This window comes from Oxyura jamaicensis, chromosome 3, assembly GCF_011077185.1.
Source record: "Oxyura jamaicensis isolate SHBP4307 breed ruddy duck chromosome 3, BPBGC_Ojam_1.0, whole genome shotgun sequence".
Taxonomy (NCBI): Eukaryota; Metazoa; Chordata; class Aves; order Anseriformes; family Anatidae; genus Oxyura; species Oxyura jamaicensis.
Genome location: NC_048895.1, coordinates 92,723,297 through 92,744,359, shown reverse-complemented (window position 1 = coordinate 92,744,359; position 21,063 = coordinate 92,723,297). Strand labels below are relative to the sequence as shown.

General features: G+C 36.9%; 1 protein-coding gene across 12 annotated transcripts in view; it reads right to left on the bottom strand.

The window, feature by feature from the left end:
* The window catches only part of DST (dystonin), a 296,284-nt gene that overhangs the window by 92,285 nt on the left and 182,936 nt on the right, over positions 1-21,063 (bottom strand). For 10 of the 12 annotated variants that reach the window (XM_035322484.1, XM_035322491.1, XM_035322490.1 and 7 more), the window contains 12 exons: positions 19,555-19,643; positions 18,529-18,664; positions 12,080-17,410; positions 11,724-11,870; positions 11,343-11,558; positions 11,017-11,163; positions 9,730-9,963; positions 7,744-7,896; positions 7,103-7,336; positions 6,560-6,841; positions 4,223-4,768; positions 2,572-2,748 (listed from right to left, as the gene is read on the bottom strand). In XM_035322484.1, the coding sequence (XP_035178375.1) occupies positions 2,572-2,748; positions 4,223-4,768; positions 6,560-6,841; positions 7,103-7,336; positions 7,744-7,896; positions 9,730-9,963; positions 11,017-11,163; positions 11,343-11,558; positions 11,724-11,870; positions 12,080-17,410; positions 18,529-18,664; positions 19,555-19,643 (7,692 nt within the window). The remainder of the gene's footprint in view (positions 1-2,571; positions 2,749-4,222; positions 4,769-6,559; positions 6,842-7,102; positions 7,337-7,743; positions 7,897-9,729; positions 9,964-11,016; positions 11,164-11,342; positions 11,559-11,723; positions 11,871-12,079; positions 17,411-18,528; positions 18,665-19,554; positions 19,644-21,063) is intronic. The other 2 variants (XM_035322488.1, XM_035322489.1) reach the window with 1 other exon arrangement.

Genomic DNA, 21,063 nt, shown 5'->3' with positions numbered 1-21,063 from the left:
AACATAATTTGTGACCTCTTCACAAATCTTCACCACTGGCTTTGACTAGTCTTGGCCTTCTGGCCTTTGTTTTAGTTTATTCACCATCTTTATTATCTTCTGTCCTACAATACGTCTCTGACTCAACTGGCTGTCTTGCATGTAACTGCAAAATCTGTCATTTGATTAGTTGTTTTTTAAAGACCATTTGTACTGACTCGGGTGTTATCCAAAAGAAAAATAAACATATTTTTTCAATTCAGCATCAGAGAACAGAGGGAAAAAGATGCGGTCAGCAGCAGTTACACACTCACCATCAGTTGTACTAACAAAGGATCAGGCTGATATAGTAGCACCAACATGAATACCTTGAAAAAATGGCCTCATCTTTATAGTTTTCAAAACCTCCTGGAGCCAGCAACACTAAAATTTTCCTAGGTTTCTCCCTCTAACCAAGGACCACAGTTTTAGAGACTACCCCAGCTATAACTTGTTCCAGAGTCAACAGACAGAGACCGAATCAACTTCCGAAAGTGGCTTTCTGTCTCCAGTGTATAAAGCCACTTTAGGGTGAACAGTCTCTAAACTACTTCAGGTCTCTGTGATAGTGTGTATGACGTATCTTTGTCTTGATTTGCTTGAACTTTGCAGAAGTCCAAAATGAAGGGACCTCTAATTTTTTTTATGATACACACTAACGCTATGAACATACAGTTCCATCCCATGTGCCATGCTGGGACAAAGAAGTCAAGTCAGTGCAAGCCAGAGCACAACGTTACGCCAGACACAATGTATCTTGCTACTCTGTTGACAAAATAAAATTCAGACAGACCTGAAGAGAATTTTTCCTTACACTAGTGAAATATACTGTACTTGTACGAAAGAAAGAGAGAAGAAAAAAAAAAAAGACATACCAAAAACTTTGCAATGCTGGCAGAAAGCAAGCAAACTTATGCCAGAGGCACTGAAGATTATTCTGAAGAACAGTTAATCCCCATAAAACGATTAGACTCCACCATGCTGCCAAGGCCTGTGTCTAGCTGGATTATCAGCTGCATGTGTTGGCTGGAAGGGACAGCTTTAACTTGCAACACCTGACTTCTTCAGAAATTCTCTTTGTTTTGCTTTCACTAATTGTCTTTCTTTCTTCAGCCTCCTGCTTTTTCTCTTCCTTTGAATCTTTTGAATCCTTGCATCTTTGTAGTCTCTGCCTTCTTCCCTGCTCATAATCATTGAGTGCTCTTTTGTGTGGCAAGTAATCCATGTAGGCATTTCATAAAAGAGCCCTAATACTCACTCCTTTTGTATTACTTGCATGAAAATTGGCATTATACAGGACATAATTCGTTTTGGCATAAGAAACAAAAGTTTAAATGGAGCTTCAAATTGTAATTGATGTTATTTCTACCTTTCTAGTGCTTGGAAGTACAAATGCACCTCAATTGTTCCAATGTTTTGGAGAACAAAATTTACACTTTTATTTATGAAAGAACAGCTAATTTTCTTAAATCTTACATAATCACTGTATATTTTTTTATTCCTGTGATGTGTCATATACCAAAGTGTTGAACAATTCCAGTGGCAGATTTGAAAGATACCATGCAGTAAATGTGTGACTTTCAGACTGTTCTAAGGGAAGTAGTTAAGCATCCACTTTCCAAGAGACATTGATTACTGTTTGTCAATAGCAAACATACCAGACCTGCATAAAACTCCCCATAGCACAGCTCAAACAGTGATAAAATGTCTGAACGATAACCTTGCTTACTGAGAAATAAAGAATTTGCATTTTAATTATAGTATAGATAATAGAATGTGTTTATGAAAATACAGGAGTCAGTTCTAAGATAACAGACTGTATGAAACTTTAAACAAGCCATTTTATATTTGGGTTCCTAAAGCCTCCTGTAAGCCTACTGTTTATGAGCCTAACTAGTGGTTTACCTTCGCAAGCTCCATCACTATCCTGTCTTGCCTATACTAGGATTGACATAAAGTTGGGAGTTACTTCCTCAGTGGAAAAACAAAAAGCCAACAAACACCTGTTTTTCTGTGCAGTGCAAATTATTTTATATCCGCTTTTAGTGGGGCATGTAGTATTGCTAACAACTGGATAAAGTAAACAGACTAGAAAAAACGTGTACTGCTGATCCGGTATGATCCCTTACTGGGGATAATGCAGTAAAACAAAAATGTGAATAGAAAAAAGTAAGTCACAGACAAAAAACAACATATGGTCTTCTCCATCAGGAACCTGGTCACAAGTCCTGCTGTGACAACAAACTGGAATTACTAAACCCTTTGTTAGTTCAAAAACTTTCCAGATTTCACCTACTGTTTGCTAAGAGATATGAAACACATCTAGTTTTCATCGCTGCTAATGGCATCTTGGTCCCCCATTTTATTTTCACCCTAGTTCTTTTCAGATAACACACTAGACAGCTGAATTTGAGAACTATGAAAGTTGCATGCAGACTTGCAAGACAAGAATTTGGCCTGCAGCCACTTGGATTATATTAGATTATCCAGTTTTTCTGACAGAAAGCAGTTCCTTTTAGGACAGAAGAACTTCTGCTTTTTAAAGCTTTTTACCTTCGTTTCTTCCAGTTGTCTTTGGAGATTTTTGGGATCCACTGCAATAGGCTCAGACAGTTGTTTGTTAACAGCTATTTCAGAGGCCTGAAGACCTGACAAAAGTCCAGATGAGGCGTCTTCATAATGCTGGTATTTATCTGCCAGGTCTTTAAGGTTATTTCCAAGGATGCTACACTAAAAGAGCAGAAAACAAAAAAGGAAATACTCAGGCATTAAACTGTGTATTGTGTTTCATAACAATCTCACTGTCTTACTTTCATTTCCTGAAATACTGAATGATTTTTTCCTGTCATCATTCCACCGACTAATTGATTTTTGAACTCAGGTAAGACAGCTGGGCAGGCTACACATTTCTTCCTAGTTTGTGCTTCTCAAGCATGATTTATGGTCAGTTCAACAATACAGACAACAAACCAGAATTTAACCCATTGTACCAGAACAGGAAAAACTTTAGGAAGACTTTCTGATCTGCCAACCTAAATATTTTTTATCAGTACTCTGACACCAAAATCTAGCCAGTAGAAATTAGAAATTTTCCAAAAAACAGAAGGTATGTGCATATTCGTTAAAATACAGAGAACAGACAACTGTTTTCATAAATATCTTATCTGCCTAACAAATCCAAAGTGATATTGCTCCATAAGGCACATATGCTTTGTTTTGGTAACTTAAGGATGTCATCTAACCAAGTTTCCATTAGATCTATATGTTAGTATCCTCCCAAAATGTACACAGTGAATCGTCACATAAATAGACCAGTGAAACTCTGTTTCAGTCTTTTCAGAGATGGTTTCACATAAAGAATCTGACTGTACTGAGTCCTAATATTTATAAACAATTATGTTAATAATATTTATAAAGTGTCTTTAAATATTTATATTTTGAACCTTAGATACACTGTGTTTTAATATTTACATTTGGTGCTTCAGCTCCATCTGGTGGGCAAATATAGAATGCACTCAGTTATACAACCAATTTACTAAGAACTGACTAGATTCTTTCAATATACAAGTCTATAAACTCATGTGCATGCACACAAATGCATAAATATATATGTTACTATTAAATACATAATATATTTGCAGTGTAAGTACATAATACATTTAATATTTTATTACAGACAACAAGCCTTTACAAAAAGCAAAAAAGTTCCAGCAAACCAATCTACAACTTGGAAGATCTCACTTTTTAAAAGTCTGCTCTTCAAGTTCTTGATTTAGTAAGACAAGCCTACTTTGTGTTGGTTTTGTTCTTCATAGTTAGAGTCAGATATTTAAGGTACCTCTATTATATCTGTGCTAAATGTATATATGTAAAGGGTAGATTCTGGCAAATTGACCAAAGTGAGATCACAAATAAAGCTGCTGGGATAGAATTTTTATATGGATAAAAGTAAGTTCTTTGAAAATTTTGCAATTAAATCTTTACATTCACACTCAAATTAAACACAAAATAGAAAATGTCAATCACTCAGATATTCTGGCACTCAGCTAATGCAGGTATTCCAGTAAAGCTTCTTGTTCTATTATCTAAACTTAAACTAAGAACGTACAACTTCCCACAGTAACTTGCTTCACCAATTAACCCCTCTTTATACAAATTTCCAAATTCATAGCAGTCTTTCCTATTTGGTATAAATAAAACTTACCTTAGTATAGAGAGATTTAAAACGATCTGAAGCACTATCCAGTTTATTTTGCACTTCAGCATAAGTAGCCGAAGTATCAATACCATCTTTGTCAACCTTGACACCATCTCTTTTGCTACATGACCTTGCTGCGTCCAAAACTCTTTGTCCAGAAATTGTAATATACCGTAAATCACCTTTGTGAGATATAACATCTTCTGAAAAACTCTTTTGCCTTTTCAATTTGACCATAATACCACTGAAGTCAGAAGCACCAGCCTCCAAATTGTCAAGTTCTTGTTCTGCCTGCTGCAGCCAAGTTTCAAATTCACTATAGTCTGTGTCAAACTTCTCAAGTTCTTCCCTCAGAGAATGAGTCATCTTCATTTTCCGTTCAGATTCAGCTAAAGCAGTCTCATACTGAGCCTTCAGCTCTTTCATGTTCCTTTGCATCTTCTCCTTTTCTTCAGGGGAAAGGTAGTGGCCTTGCTTCTCAAGTAGTGCCTGAGCAGACTGAGTTGCTATTATGACAGCCTGCTGTTGTGAAATAATTTTCTCATGTTGAGCCTGCAGGAAAAAAATAAAATAATTATGACCAGCACCTTCTTAGATGATTCCATTAGACAAGTACTCTCTTGAAATCTCTGCTAAATTCTGCTTAGAAATGACACGTTAAAAAAAAAAAAGTCAATCAAAATGATGAAAAGCTTTTAAAATTTTCCTGTTATTTATTGAAAACATTTTCTGACTAATTTAAGTGAAAGCTTGACTCCTGGTCAGCATATTTATTTGCTGTTTCAAAATTTTAAGAAATATCTGATGGTAATTTTAAAGATATACAGTCCATGACCAAATGGAGTATTCAAATACCACTGGATATATAATTACACAAACACTTCCTCCTATATCTCTAGAAGACAACTCTGTGTAGTTAAACTATACATTATCAATCTCTTTAGTTTTGTTTTTCTTCCTAATATAATTTATTTGCTTATTACTTAATACTTAGGATGGTGTGCTTAATGTAATCTTTTTTTTTTTTTTTTTTTTTCTGGTTCTGTCTCAAAATTTAATAAATTAAGTATCTGAAGGTAGGCAATTTTCTAAATCAGAAATGTTCTGCTTTCTGCAACATATACTGTAGCTAGCATTTCAAACCAACAGGCCAAAAGGAGTGAAAGCATCAAACTTTAATAAGAATTCAGGTATTTCCTTCTTATATTCTGAGTGAACAAACATGCTTATAATCTGATTGAACAAACATATCCAAAGTTTTTTATTTTGTTTTTTCAAGAGCAGTGATTCTTATCTAACATATCCTTGATACAGGGCCTTTTGACATTAAAGATCAAGCCATATTTTGTGCATATAAATTGTTTCAGTATCATCAGAGAACAGTAAAACATAGAAACTACAACTGTATGCTACATAAAATTTTTATTTCAGATTGTGTTTTCAAAAAAAAAAAATCTCTGTTCTCAAAGGTCATCAATTCCCATGTAAAATGGTTATGTAAAATAGACTGATATGCTTTTCTTTTGTATCTATATCGGATAATTATCCTGTTGGCATTAGATAAAGAAGAGAATTGTGAAAAAACTGAAAGTAAATTCATTATGAAAACAAAACCAAGTTATTTCATTTCCTTCATTTTTTTAATAAGAAAGGAAGTCCAAAATAGTATCAGCTATCAGCATTACCAGTTTCAGCTACACTCCCAACAAACCACATATAAAAGTTTTTGGTTGCTCAACTGTAAGTAAACAAAGGCCATAAAGTTGAGCTCTATTATTTTAAATGCCTCCAATTAACTTACATGGAAAATCTGTTTTTAAAATGCTGCAATGTGGTTTTATGGAACTCATTCTTCTGAAGCCCTAAAATAGTGCTTTCCAATGTATTAAAGGGATAAGAAGTGAAGAGTACAATTTCAGCAAACTATTATCTGTAGCTGTAATCAGTATTCTCAAGGAATTGTAGGGGATTAAATTTGGCTATTACAAAGATTTTTGAAAAAAATCTCACAAAGGATATGAATTTATGGTACTGCTTCTTGCATTTTTTTACCTGTAGTACTGATCAAAATGTGACTGCACTGCATTAATTTCTCACTATAAAACTTAAAAATAGTAGACAACCACAGCAGACAACAGTAGACAATAGTAGACAACCACAGTAACACTGAAGAATTGACAAATTTGCAATACATTCTAACTACTGAAATTCCTATCACTGTGCATCACTAACTTCCTAGTGCCCTTTCCAAAATCTATTACAGAAAGGATGATTGAATTCACTCAAGTTGAACAGAGACTGACATGTTTAGCACCTAAATGTAAATAAATGCAGTAATAGTACCTTGACTTTCTGATACTGCTGGTTCAGATTATCTTCTGTGCTTTTTACTAGTCCATCCACTTCACTTTCAATGTCTTGCTCTATTTCCAACAGATTACCATTGACATCATCTTCCTCTCCTTCCAAAGCCTTCATATCTCCCTCTTCAAAGTGCGTTCCATTCTGCTCTATCGCCTGCTTAAATTTCCTACCGTGCTCTGCTTCTTTGTCCACATTTGATAACCAATCCAAGAGATTTTCTATTGTATTTTTACTTTCTTCCAGCTGTTCTATGGCTGCAACCTACGATGAAATTATACACTTTTAGTTCAGAAATCTTAAGGCACTACGTAATATCATATGCGAACAGACCATTTAAAATACATTATCATTAAAAATTGGCATATATATTGCTATTTATTTTGTAAGAAAATAGAAAGCAGTTATTAGTCACCCAAATTAAATACTTAATCTGTCCTCAGTATATCAGTAACAAATTGCAAGACTAATCCCTTAAAACACATAAAAAGTTTGAATAAAAGTATGAAATGGTTGCCTAAGAACCTTTTCTGTTTCCTGCTTAATTGCTGTTGTCATAGCTTTATCCAGTTCTTTTTTGGACTCTTCTGCCTTCTGGCTAAGGAGCAAACACTTTGTCTTAGCTTCATTCAGTTTCTGTTCAAGAATAGCCTTGTCTTCTTGTGACAACTTCTCTCCATTTTCTTTCAAGAAGGTTTCAGTATTTTTCACAATCTCTGCCAATGTCTGGGCACTTGTTCTCATGTCTTTTTGTATCTCCTTTTGAAAAGAAAAAGAATGCAAATAGAAGTAAGCAAATTATTCACCAGATCTTTCTGATTAACCTTGTTATAACTTCCTCTGCACCTTTTTTTTGGTCTTTGTTCAGTAGCTCAATTATTTTTTCCCACGTACACAGTAAAAAATGTGCAGAAGATGATGCTAAAAGGCAAGGTCTCAAAAAGGTCTGAAAGGACTCTGTTACATAAGAACACCAAGGAAAGTGCAAGTATCACTAGGAATAAAAAAAAAAAAAAGAATTGCAACCAACACCTTGTGCAAAAATTCTTCAAAATGTTGTAAGCAGGTATAAGCACTCCAGTCTTGTTATTCAACAAGGTAGTCAGTCTAGTCTCTCTCCTCTGCACTTAGCCTTTTTTACTTCATGTAACTAGAATTGTACGTACCTCTTGTTTGGTCTGGTATTGCTCTAGCTCAGCCTTGCTGTCTCCAATAACAAGAGACTCTTGCTGTCCAATGAGTCGATTTTCAGTCTGTCTAAGCAAATCACATATTTCCTGCAGTTTCTCTTTGCATTCCTGCTGCCGTTCAGCCACATCCTATATTAGAGCCAAATACAATTGAACAATAAAATAAAAACTTCCCCACTATAAGAACTAACACACTCTAAGAGGAATTAACCTTTGAACACCAATATTGCAAAGCAATCTTTTTAAAAGTATGCTGTAAACATGATAGCAGTGGTACAAAGAGCAAGATGAACATATAGAAGTTATGGATAAACCTCAAGTATGTTGTAAGTAAGAGAGACCATGTTTGATGGAATTGCCCAATAGGAGTCTGGCCATGCACATATGTGAAAGATGAAATCTCCAAACGACAGGAGTGAAAATCCAGTCTCTTAACCGCTTGAAACCTGTGATAAACACTATTAATTCTGCAAAAAGGATACCAAAACAGAGGTTAGTTGTGATTGTGAGTTAGCTCTTGTTGGTATGCATAATATGTTACCTGAATAGAAAATGCTGACTTCTTAAGCAGTAGAAAAGAACAAAACATGCAAGAACATTCCTTTAGTACATCCTATAAAAGTACCTATATTTCTCCTCAATTTTATATTTCTTTGACAAAGTATGACGGAAACAAATGTTCTTAAAATTGTAATGTAATACAAAGCCTTCAGAACACTGAAACGCCTTTCATTATGCATAAACGGGGGGATGAGGTGGCAACACTGAATTTTCACTGTGCTTCTGTGACGGAAGAGCAGATGTAGTTACACAGCAGCATCTATCAACCTTCTTTGACTATGAAGCTGGCCTATGTTTGCCAGCTGCAGCTATGCCAGCTGAAGAGGTAACTGTACCAACTTGACTCATGGTGCTTCTCAATGCCCATGACTAGAATTACAGATCTGATTTAATCATATTTCTGTCTCTCTAGCCTGTTTCAGTCAAAATGAGCTGTGGTAGCAAAGATTTAAACAAATCTGGTACTCGCCTATAAAGACCTAAAAAAAAGATCACACAAGCAGATGACATGGCAAATCAAAGGAAAAGAAAATCGTCAGCAAGACAGAAGTGATAAGCAGTGGTGGAATAGTAAACTTGTTCATCAATATAGCTGCAGCCAGAAGAGGACATGAGTTCACCGCTTTGTTTAAACAATATTTAAAAGAACTGATTATAATGCCTGAAACTGTACCTGTCCATAATCTAATATGCTGTTTCTGTGACCTGTGATTGTTCCAATGAAAGACAAAAATGACAACTTGCCAAACGTCAGAGGATCATAGAATATCCTGAGTTGGAAGGGACCCACAAGTATCATCGAGTTCAACTGCTGGCTCCACACAGAACCACCCAAAAATCAAACACAGTGTATGAGAGCACTGTCCAAATGCTTCTTGAACTCCGGCAGGCTTGGTGCTGTGACCACTGCCCTGGTCACCCTGTTCCAGTGCCTCACCAGTGAATAATCTTTCCCTAACCCCCAGCCTGACCCTCCCCTGTCCCAGCTCCATGCCGTTTCCTCGGGTCCTGTCGCTGTCCCCAGAGAGCAGAGCTCAGCGCCTGCCCCTCTGTTCCCCTCGTGAGGGAGCTGCAGGCCGCCATGAGGCCTCCCCTCAGCCTGCTCTGCTCTGGGCTGAACAAACCAAGGGACCTCAGCTGCTCCTCATATGTCTTCCTTTCTAGACCCTTCACCGTCTTTGTCTTTTGGATACATTTTAATGGTTTTATATGCTTCTTATATTGTGGACTTCAAAACTGCACACAGTACTGGAGGTGAGGCCTCACCAGATCAATACCGTCTTTGCAGAACTATGAATGTATCTGTAGTGAAACCAAGAAGATAAGAATACACTTAATAGTATTAAAATTCCTCATCCATAGACAAAAACACTCAGCACACATTTACACAGAAAGGCAAACCTTCTGATCACCCAGCGCTTGCGCTGCCTTTAACTGAGTCTCTAAACTTTCCACTTGTGATGTTATTGCTTCCTGTACTTCCTGAAAATATTTCTGGGTGGTATTTAGAAGTCTCAGAAGCTGTTTGCTCTGATTAGGAGAAAGATCTTGGGCATGTTCAGAAATGAAGAACTGAACATCAAACGCAGTGGACTCCAGTTGCATTTTTGTACAGCCAAGCTCTGCAGCAGTGTTCTGTAAATAAAGACAAGGAAATGGCTAGCAAGGAGGACAAATTCAGTACAAATAAAACATAAATACCACTCTTCAGTACTTAGCCCTTGTTCCAAAATGCTTTTGAGAGACATTGTAGCCACAGTTAATCAAAAATGTGTAAGGATCATTCTGAAACATTCCAGTAAGGGTTTTTGAATTTGTGCATGGTTTGCTTCTGGCACAGTCCATGTGCAAGTAATAAATAAGATGATCTTGAAAATCTCTATTTCTTTCTCATGGATGTCTGTGAACATGCTGACCTTCAACACTGAAGAATTTATGGTGAGCATGCGCTGATTGAAATGGCAGGTTTAAGTTTTCTAGATTCTATATCTGAAGACCTAGAGATAGTAAAATATTTACTTCAAAGTGTTCCCACCCTTAACTCCAAAACGAGAAGCCCTATTTCCAGCAGCATGGCAAATTCTGCCCACAGTTACATCCTGTTCAGCCCCTACAGCAATATAACGCATACTGCAACACCATTACAGCACAGTAAAATAATGTCATTTTTAACGTTCATACATACGGAGATAATATATACATACAGTATAATACTGTATGAACACCACTAAAAACTTGATCTGATTTTTTTTTCATAACTCACTTCAACAAAGTGGAAAATGAAGAGGCTTTGTATTTTTCCCCATCTTCTCTTACATGTAATAGATTTGGAAGGTAGCTAAACTTCAGTATAGAAACCAGATCTTTTTTAAAAAAGATTTAATTGTAATAATTGAAATATCTATAACATAAACTAGATTTTCAAAAAAAAGCTGAGATTTATTACAACAAATATAAGAACTAATAGTCTTCTCACTAAGCCAAACTCTATAAAAAAATAAGGAGAAAAAGCAAATCAACAATACATTATTAATGGATCATTGAGTAGTTGTCTTCTTAAGTAATGAGCTCTAAATGTCTGATTAAGCAACAGAGGTTAACGAGCAGCTATAAAAAAACTAGCTTAAAGTTCATAATAAGCAGTAACATTTGCCAGAAGCACCAACATCTGCTATAAAGAATACTTACTTTGAGTAGTTGTAAACTTTGCTTCATATCTTCTATGTCATTAGTATTCACTGTGAAGTCATTCACAATTTTACTGTGTTCTGTGATCCAGTCTGAAAATCTCTGGAGTTTGCTTAAAAGTTGCTGGTGTGATACTGCAAGCTTAGACTAGAAAGGGAAATTGTATATTTATTTATGCCCACAGAGTAGAGTCACATTTTCTATCATGTTAAATGGAATCATAGATGTACTTTATGTTCAGATAAAACAAAACCCTTATTTTTTTAGCTGAATTACCTTAAGAAAAGCAAGACAAAATATACAGATGTAAAGTGATAAAAACATACCATTTCATCGTCAATAGCACAGACTATTTGTTTTGCTCGTTTTGAAGATGTATCACAGACCACCAAAAATGCTTCCTGCAAATAGTCATAGCTTGTCTTTAGCTCTTTAAGTTTCTCTTGTGGAACATCCTTGTGATTAAACTTCAGAAATTCTTCTGTCAACTTTGTGTCCTTTTTTAGGATAATTGCAAAGGTAGCCAATCCTGATTCAAATGACTACAAAGAGAATATACATAAAATGTATTAAGCTACTACACATGAAAGAAATTTAAATCTGATTTATTTTAATTATATTTGAAATCTCACTTTTCTTTCCCCTCATCTGAAGTCTTTTTCTAGCTTCCATCACTGAAGTGCTAGCATAAAGAACACTTTACTGACCTCTAGTTGTTCTAATTGTTCTTTTAGTATTTCCAGGTTGCTACTAATAGGTTTCTGATTATCTAGGTGGCTTTTCATTTCTTGAAGCACTGTCAAATGTTCTCTCATTTTCTCTGTTAGCTTGAAACATTTCTGCACTCCATCAACCTAAAAATGGGTTTTAACAAAAATAAAACATTTTCCAAATTGGCAGACTGAAAATAAGTAATAAAAATCCTTCTTTTAATTTGTTTTAAATTTATTTATTTAATTTTGCTACTATTTTTCCAGTTTAATTATTCTCTCCAGCAATTAGAAGGATTCATGCAATTCCTTTAACACAGGAAACACAGCACATACCAGCTGCTGTTACTTACCATGCTAGTGAGGTTGTCATCCAGGACTGCTTCTTTGCTTTTGTAAGCAGGTTCAGTAACGCCTTTGGAAAGGCTGTCTGTCTTCTCATGCTCCCAGTCACTCTTCCAAGCAACAGCTATGTCATCTGCCAATGTTTTCTCTTTAGGAGTCTCAGATCCAAACTCTGGTTGTTCTGTGGAGAAAAGAGTACAAAGCCCATCTACTTTGCCTTTACCTTCATGTCCTGTGGTGATGCCAGCAACCTGTGAGCTCGTAAGCAAACCACTTATCAACTCCTCTAACTTGCTTGTACATTCATCTCCAGATGACATTTGAAAAATCTCCGTAATTTCAGAAGTCCTAAGTTTTGGAACAGGACCTTTCACCTCTTGGTCTATTTCACTCTTCATTTCATTTGGATCATCCATCTTTTGCTTACAGGATTCCTGCTTCAGGATATCACGAAGAAGATCAGGACTTCTGCAATCAGGCCAGAGCAAGGAAAGAGCATCGCTGTCCTTTGGCTCTGTGTATGGTGCAGTAACCATTAATGCTGTTCTAACAGTACTGCTTGTTTGACTAAGATTTGACTCACAAGACATGCTGCTTCCAGGCTGGGTGCTTCTAACCATTGCAAGTAAATTTTGCATCAGAGTTTTGGTATCAGAGTAACTTAGAGGTTCACCCTCTTCCTTGCAGTAAATATGTCCCACCTTCAATTTCCTTTGTAATACATTCTTTAAGTCTTCCATTAGTGTGTCAGACATTTCTGGTGACTGTGAAAAGCCCTTCTTTACTTGAAAATCTTTGCAAGGTCGTATTTCCGTTTGCAATGATTCCATGGACATCTGTTTTTTAAAACCATTTTCAAATGAAGAAGTCTCACTGGCCAGGAATTCTTCGCCCTTTGTGTTTTTCAGCCCTTCGTATTCTTTCTGGTCAACATTATTCAAGTCAGCCCCTATGCTGCTCAGAGTTTCAGAAGAAGCATCAGTGGTATGTGTATGATTCCCAGAAGGTAGCAGAACAATCCCATCCCCTGATTCTTTGGCATCCTCAGTGCTTCCTAAAGCACCTGCTTTTGTAAGGGTAAGTTCATTATTACTGCTGCTCCTGTTTTCTGAAATGTCTTCATGAACACTGTCAATACTTTGACAGACAACTGTCTCTCCAATGTCAGGCAAAATCTGACCAATATTTACTTTTTCTTTACTTGAAAGAGGAGCTTCTCTATCAGCCTTAGTTGCTGATGCATCAAATATTTCCCCAAGACTTTCCATATGTATGGGACTTTTACTGAGCTCCGTAATATCACAATTCTTTATAATATTTACTCTATCTTTATTTTCTACACCAATTTCAAAACCTTCTCCTATTTGATCACGCTTGCTGTTGGTAATTCGATCTACCTGGTCATGAAGTGAGCTATCATCACTTGGATAAGGCACATCTGTGAGGAATTTACTGACCTTTTGGGATGAACTTGCCTTTAGTTGTTCCATACCAGCCATGTCATTTAACATTTTTTTCTCTACAAATACTACTTCTTTTTGTCTTTGTCCATGACTTGAGTGTAAAACTGGCATAGTATTATTGTTTTTGTTCATGCTATCAGTAAAGCATTCTGAGAGAAGCATATTCATCTGAGTACTTTCATCATCACCGTTAGGTTGCTTTGTAATTAGGAATGGTGTTACATTAATGTCAGATGTCATAATATCATTAAGAAACTGTGTTCTATTACTTTCTTCACTCTTACAGGACTTCCATTTAATGTCAAAAGTATTTTCAGACTGAATATGCTCTGTAGTATCTTGTGACATGTGTTTACTTTCAACACAAATCCCATATTCGTTTTCTGTTTTCTGTTGTCTTTCTTTGCTTGCACATATAACACCAACACATCTTTCCTCATAAACATCTGATGAAGTTTCACATTTTCCCAAGGACAGTTTTCTATTTCCATGCTCAGACTGGAATTGCAAACTGTACCCCATCTGGTGGCCTAAAGAATAGCAAAAGTCATCAATATCCTGATTATTTTCATCACTATTTTCTATGTCTCCTACAGAAATTAACAGCTGCTCATCTTTGTTTTTACATTGGTGGTATGAATAAAAAGTATCAATTTCTTCATCACTGTCAGAATCAGTATCAGAGTCATCGTCACTATCATAATCAATACAGTTATAATCATAATCTTCCTCCTCCTGTGTTCCTTCAGATTCATCCTCACTGGAGGTGCTTTCTGCTTTCATTTCATCTTCTTCATTTCTGTCTCGCTGTACTTTTGTTTCATACAAATTCAGTGAAGAAGTGAGGCATCCCTCCTTTCTTCCTTCACTCTCCAAAGTAGCTAGTAATTTTTGCTTCTCTCCAAAGCCCCTTGTTCTTCCTCTTTCCTCCTCAGGGACTGTTTCCAACGTTTCAGCACTTGCAGAAGTTGTATTTATGCTGTCAGGTAGATCTATCAGATTTACATCCCTTAAGTAATGGACACTCTCTCCCGCACTAGTTGGAAGTTCTTGAAAAGAGCTGTTCTCTTCTCTCAGAGCTATCAGACCACACCCTTCCTCTGTTCCTAATGGAACATCCTCTGGCTCTGGTGTATCAACATCCCCTAACTGCAAGGTATCAAAATCATCATCACCTTCAGGGGTGTCATAGGACTCATCATCATCAATTTGTGGAGAACCATAGACATCACTGTCATCATCATCAACCTGAGGAGTTTCATAGGCATCGGCATCGTCATCATCAAACAGCGAGCTGTCCTCTTCAGACACTACCTCACCATATTGATGCTGCAAGTGGTTACTTTCAAACTGTGGGATGTTATCACTTCCTTCTAGTGATGAGTCAGAACTACTGTCACCCAGTAATAACCTGTCAAATGGCAGATCGCTTTCTTCTGCTGCTAGACTTTGTGCTGTGCTGTTACTGTCCCCCACAGAAGGTCCATCGTGTGTAGCAGTATTGCTTTCCATCAAAGGCGTCCACTGTATGTCTCTACCATCTTCTAGACAAAGCTTATGCAGCAAATCAGTACAACCCTCCAGTGCCGGCCTGCCATGTCTGTAGGGATAGTCCTCTAGGGATGGCCTGTTAGGCACATCAGTGTATCCCAGTAGAGGTTGCTCACTATAGCCATTATCATCAAACTGTAGCGTGTGACCACATCGACTATCTGATTCTTCTGGAAGTTTATATTCAGTATCTGCACTGATAGATGAACCGAAACTTCTCTGAAAGTCCTCTTTCTTTCCATTGTCCAGTACCATTCTATAACTGTCAGCTTCTAGTATGTGAGGCTCATATTCCATGCACCTTTCCATGTCTCTCCAGATTTTATTATCTGACAAGTCATTCACACTCGAGGACTTTTGTAAGGTTTTATCATTGTTTTCCTTACACAGACTGACTGCCAAAAGAATTTCCTCTTTCCCCGTTTCTGAAATAAGATTTGGATTTGAGTCATTTAGAAGAAATCCTTCAATGTTTCCTGAATTTGCTTTCTGATCATTATACTTACACAGCTCTACTTGCGTCCACTCAGAATCCTCCAGAAGAGCTTTGAGCACATTTCTGTCTGTGGAATTTTGAGTGCTACTTTCTGCATTTCTAAGTTCTGGAGGTTTAGTTAATAACATCTCCTGTGCATATTCTGATTGCTCAGTACCACTAGTATTGCAAACATCTGATCTAGACACATGGAGATCTTCTCCCTGTAAACAAGTATCATTCCCTGAATCATCAAACTGAATTAACTTTCTGTCATTAGAAGTGCTTTTAACACCTGAAAAATCACCTTGAACATTGCCTGCAACATTACTAAGATGGACATTGTCAGCTGACTCTTGATTAATTCCTTTCGGACTTACGTATTTGTTGCTAAACTCATTTTCATCAATACTGTACACAGAACTACCCCCTTCCAGCAACATACTGATTGCTTCTTGCAGTTGTCCGTCATACAATAAAAGTCTTCTTCCAGTGTTTGCATCCATGTAACTATTTACCATCAGATAAGATATGAATAACTTCTTAGCTTGATCTGTATTACGATATACAGGGTCTTGTGTGCCAGAATCTTCGTGTTCCTCCTCACAGTCATGAAATACAGATGGCAAGAGCTCATATGTTGATAACCATTTTGCAGCATTTTTACAAGGGGATTCTAATTCTTCTACACTGGGCATCTTATCTGGTAAAATCACACTGTTCAGAACAGACACAGTATTGATGTCTATCAACCCTGATTGTGCAGCCTGATCCAGACCGAGTACTTCACAAGTTTCTGGAATGTAAAGTGCAGCTATTTTCTGCCTGTCATTTAGTATTTTGAATGCCAACTCATTTGTTATCATCTCTTGGTGCAAAGAAGTTGATATTGGGAATATTTCACCTGTGTGAGGCCATATAAGTCCAACAAAGCCTCTCTGTGCTTCTAATACCAGCAGTGCACTGGTTGATGATATTAAATTGCATTGTACAGCTTCATCAACAGTCAAGCGTTGGCCTGAATTTGGACAAAGGATTCCACCAGCCTGAACCTGATGCGTGAGGATCCCACAAGCAGTGTCCTGATCTATCATTCCTCGTTTCATGGTCTCTTCCACAGTCAATCGCTTCCCTGAGTCAGGGTCAATTATACCTCCAGACATCATCTGAGCCCCCAGCAGCCTGAACATTGTTTCCCGGTCGATGAGTCCTTCATGGGCTGCCCTCAAAATAGTTATCTTCCTTCCACATTTGAATGTGATTCTACCTTTTTCTTGTGGTTTCACGGGTAGGAGTCTTAACCCTGTTTCGTCATGTATTATGCTTCTATGAACCATCTGTTCAAGGGAAATCTTTTCAGCACAGTTAGGGTCTATGAGATCTTTACAAGTATCTTTTTCCAGAAGCTTTGCATATAATGTTGGAGAAATCAGGTTTCTCCGGAAAGCACTCTGCAAAGTCAGGTGCTCTCCAGTAGATGGCAAAATCAAGTGCCCACTTGAAAGCTGATTCTCAAGAATCTTAATAGCTAAAGATTCTGAAATTAGACCTTGTTCTAAAGCTGACACAACTGGAAGGTTTGATAATGATGATTCTGAAATAAGTTTCTTTGCATTATTTAATTCCTGCAACTGCAACAGAGTCTGCTCATCAGTTAAGGCATGAGCTTTAGCTTCTTCCAGATCATAACATACTCCTAATTCTGGAGAAATGATTCCAGTGAGGATCAGCTGATTTTCGAGCAATCTAACTCCAGTGTCATAGTCAATAAAACCTTTTAGAACAGACTGAAAAACTGAAAGGACTTCTCCAGTTGTTTGGTCAATGATACCAGCAATGACATTATTCACCTAAAAAGGAATATAAAAGAACAGCTATCACTATTTTTAGACAAATCTTATTTTTATTTTTTATTTTTTGCTTTTGAATGCATGATAAGCATAAAAACGTGTACTTACCAGGACTGGATGAATGCTGTGAATGTTAGCAGCTCAAACGCGCAAGTGATCTATGTCAGTCATTGAACAGCACACGATGTGATAAAAGGTTTAAAATCAACATGCATCTGTGAATTGAAAACCTATGCTTTGCATACATAAATAGGGTTAGTGAAAGACAATAGGAGAGATGATTGCAGAGTGAGCAAACAGAACATGTACCTGAAAGGCAAATTTTCATGCTCTAAATGTCTGTGAAAGGTTAGAATATTCAGAAACAGTATGTGATTTAAAACAACCATGCTATTCATGTTTACAGCATACAGCACTTCTGTATATACGCTCAACAATATGGAATCAGATATTCTAGCACCAAATACTGCATTTAGTTTGCATGAAAAGTATGAAGTCAGTTTGGCAATATTATTAAACTAATTACACAGACGCTGCCCATAAAAGTATATGAGAATACTCATTTGCAACATTTTTTGAGAATCCCATATTTATGATTGAGATCCATTAACACATATATTTGTAGATCCATTAACAAATGTATTTTCAGTGTCTCAGTGTTATTAACATTATGCAGTCCCTTATTTATGTCCAGATAAATTTTAAGAAAAACTGAAAGTAGATCCCTTCTGGGACACTTCTGAGTGATATATTGGAAAGATTAACATGTTATTTTATGGTGTCCTTTTTGCAGCACAAACACAGACTTATATAGCAGTCAGAGAATGGCTTTTAAGAGAAGAGTTAAGAGATGAATGATTTGCTTATCTTTCTTCATGCAAGGCACACATTATTAAGACTCTTCACAAAAAAAAACCCTGATGAGCAGAATAATCATATGCACAGATAAGGTAACACACAGTATTTTATACCAAATACACAAAACCATCAGTCAGTTAAATCTCAAGTTCCTTTACACACAGGCTGTTAATTACAGCTTCATCTTTTACTCATGTATAGTTCCACAACCATGCAGTAACACTCAAGAAAGCTTGAAATGTGAGTTTCCATCTTGTTACCTTTTCTTCCATCTTTTCATCATCCAAATACTGTGCTTCCTGCAGCTGCTTTAAAGCTTCATTGGATAATAAGCTGTAGCTCTCCTGGAGGGATCTGACTTGTTTTTCCATTTCATTCCTCTCTTCATCTGTCATTCTATTAGAACAGAAACAAAAAAGGGGAAATGAGATATCTTGATAACCTGTGACAGAATCACAGAATGGTTGAGGTTGGAAGGGATCTCTGGAGACCATCTAGTCCAACCTCTCTCCTCAAGCAGGGTCCCCTAGAGCATATCAATCAGGCTGAACAAGCCCAGGTCCCTCAGCTTTTCCTCATACAAGAGATGCTCCACTCCCTTAATCATTTTAGTAGCCTTTCACTGGACTTGCTATTGGCCTTAGCTGCAGGGAGCGACCAGGTTACCTTTAACTTAAAAAAAAAAGGGGGGGGGGGGGGGGAGGGGGGGGAGAGGTGGGAGGAGAAGATTGATAAAAGTAGTCTGAAAAAATATTGTTTAAGAGGATGTTCAAGATAGCTACAATCTTCTTATAGCTACTCAGGAAAAGAAGTTAAAATCATCTACAATTTACTTTAAATGCCTTTGCTAAGGCATTTACCATTTGTATGTGCCTTTGCCTACTTATTACCAACAAAGACATGAATTATCCCAGCAATTTAGCAGTATCTTAAATAATATGATTTTAGATGAAAATGAAACAAACTTGTGATATATAGTTTGAAATACTGTTTTGTTAATTATTTTGACTTCAAATGAAAATTACAATCTAACATTTTTTAAGCCGACCACAGATGCATAAACATAATCAAATTCTTGAAATAAATAAAACCAAATCAATGTTTTACCAGAAGGAGAAGTCAAAATTATAAAACAAACAGACAAGAACAACAATAACCACCTGTATGTCTGCATATAGCACAATTGGAACTGTCACATGAGAATATGGTTTCTTTTTAAGCAAATAGTATATGCTGATTACACTAATTTATGTCATTTGAAAAATTAAAGCGTAAAAATGGCATACTTGTCACTGTGCTTAGCTAAAAATGCTTGAATAGTCTGAAGAGCTTCGGCTATTTGTTCTTTCTTGGTTGACATTTCATCAAGGGAAATCTGAAAAATAAACAACCTATGTTTAAGACTTCACTATGCATCTGTATTAAAAGAGAAACAAACAAACAATATAATATTTCAACATACAACAAAACTCAATAGCATAGGAACTGGAAATGTTTGTTAAAAATAGGGGCTATTATTAGAACTAATAAGGGCTGTTCTTAGAACTAAGTTGTATCATGTACATATGGATAAGTCATTACACTAAACCTCTTGGTAAAATAACCTGTTGGAGTTGGAAAACTATTCAGTGAGATGAACAGAATTTATTTTAAAATGTTATTGTTTGAAATTTAATCACTTAAAAACAATTAGTATTTGGTACGGTTTAAAGCAAATTTACAAAGATGCATAGAATGGTCACGATCCTGCACACCACCATAAGAATAATTTAAAAAAAAAAAAAAAAAAAAAAAAAACACACAACCAAACACAACCATAGCAGAAGGCCACAGACTTTCATGAAATTCCATGACAGAGACAAACGTAATATTACTTGGGGAAACTGAATTATTGAAATATTAATAAACATGAAATATTTATTAATACTCTCCTGTCATTTCTGTGTCACCCCCACTCAAGTACTAGTTCTGGCAGAAGAACTTGCAATAATCTAATCTTTTATGTTTTCTGAGAAACTGCCTGCAGTTCTTCAGACAAAAGCACTACCTCTGATTTTGGTTAAGCAAAGAAAAAGTACTGAGGGGTGTCCAGTAAGCTCAGTGCAGGTGTAAGTGAATGCTAGTAAGGCGCCTGGGTCCTGTTCTCACATGGGTTGGGACATAACTGATCTTCAATACAGCCTCCCTTTGCATTCATTACCAGTGACCCACAATGCCACTATTCATGCTGCTTGAACAGAAACACAGACAGTAAGCACAGTATGCACAGTATGAGATTATATGAGCAGTCTGTGGTAGCAGGTGGGGTCATGGGCTCCCCCTTCCTTCCTGGGGCACTGGCATCACGGCAGCTCCTGCCTGGGCTGTGCCACTACTGGCAGCAGCTTCCCCACCCACTTCATGGCTACGCCCCATAGCCCCCAGGCATCTGTGCGAAACGTATTTCAGCTAACATTAGCTATCAAAACAAAACATAAAAAGATCAAAAATTAGTTATCAAGTTTTTATAAAACTTGTCTAGGCACCTGTACTAGGAGTGGAGACAAAAGCAGGCGCTTTTGGAAGGTGCCTTCTACCTCACAGGCCCTCAGGAAATGGCTGCCGCCCATAGGCAGGAGGAGACGCCAAGGCTGCTAACTCACAGGTTATTTTCTGAGGGCTAAAGCTGGACAGGGAAGATGCCACCTGTAGTCACCATGGCAGACTGAGATGCTCTAAGTTACTGGACGCTGGCCCAATGCTGACAAATAGTTTTCATCATTGTCATCAAGAGCAGAAAAAGACGAGAACTGAAT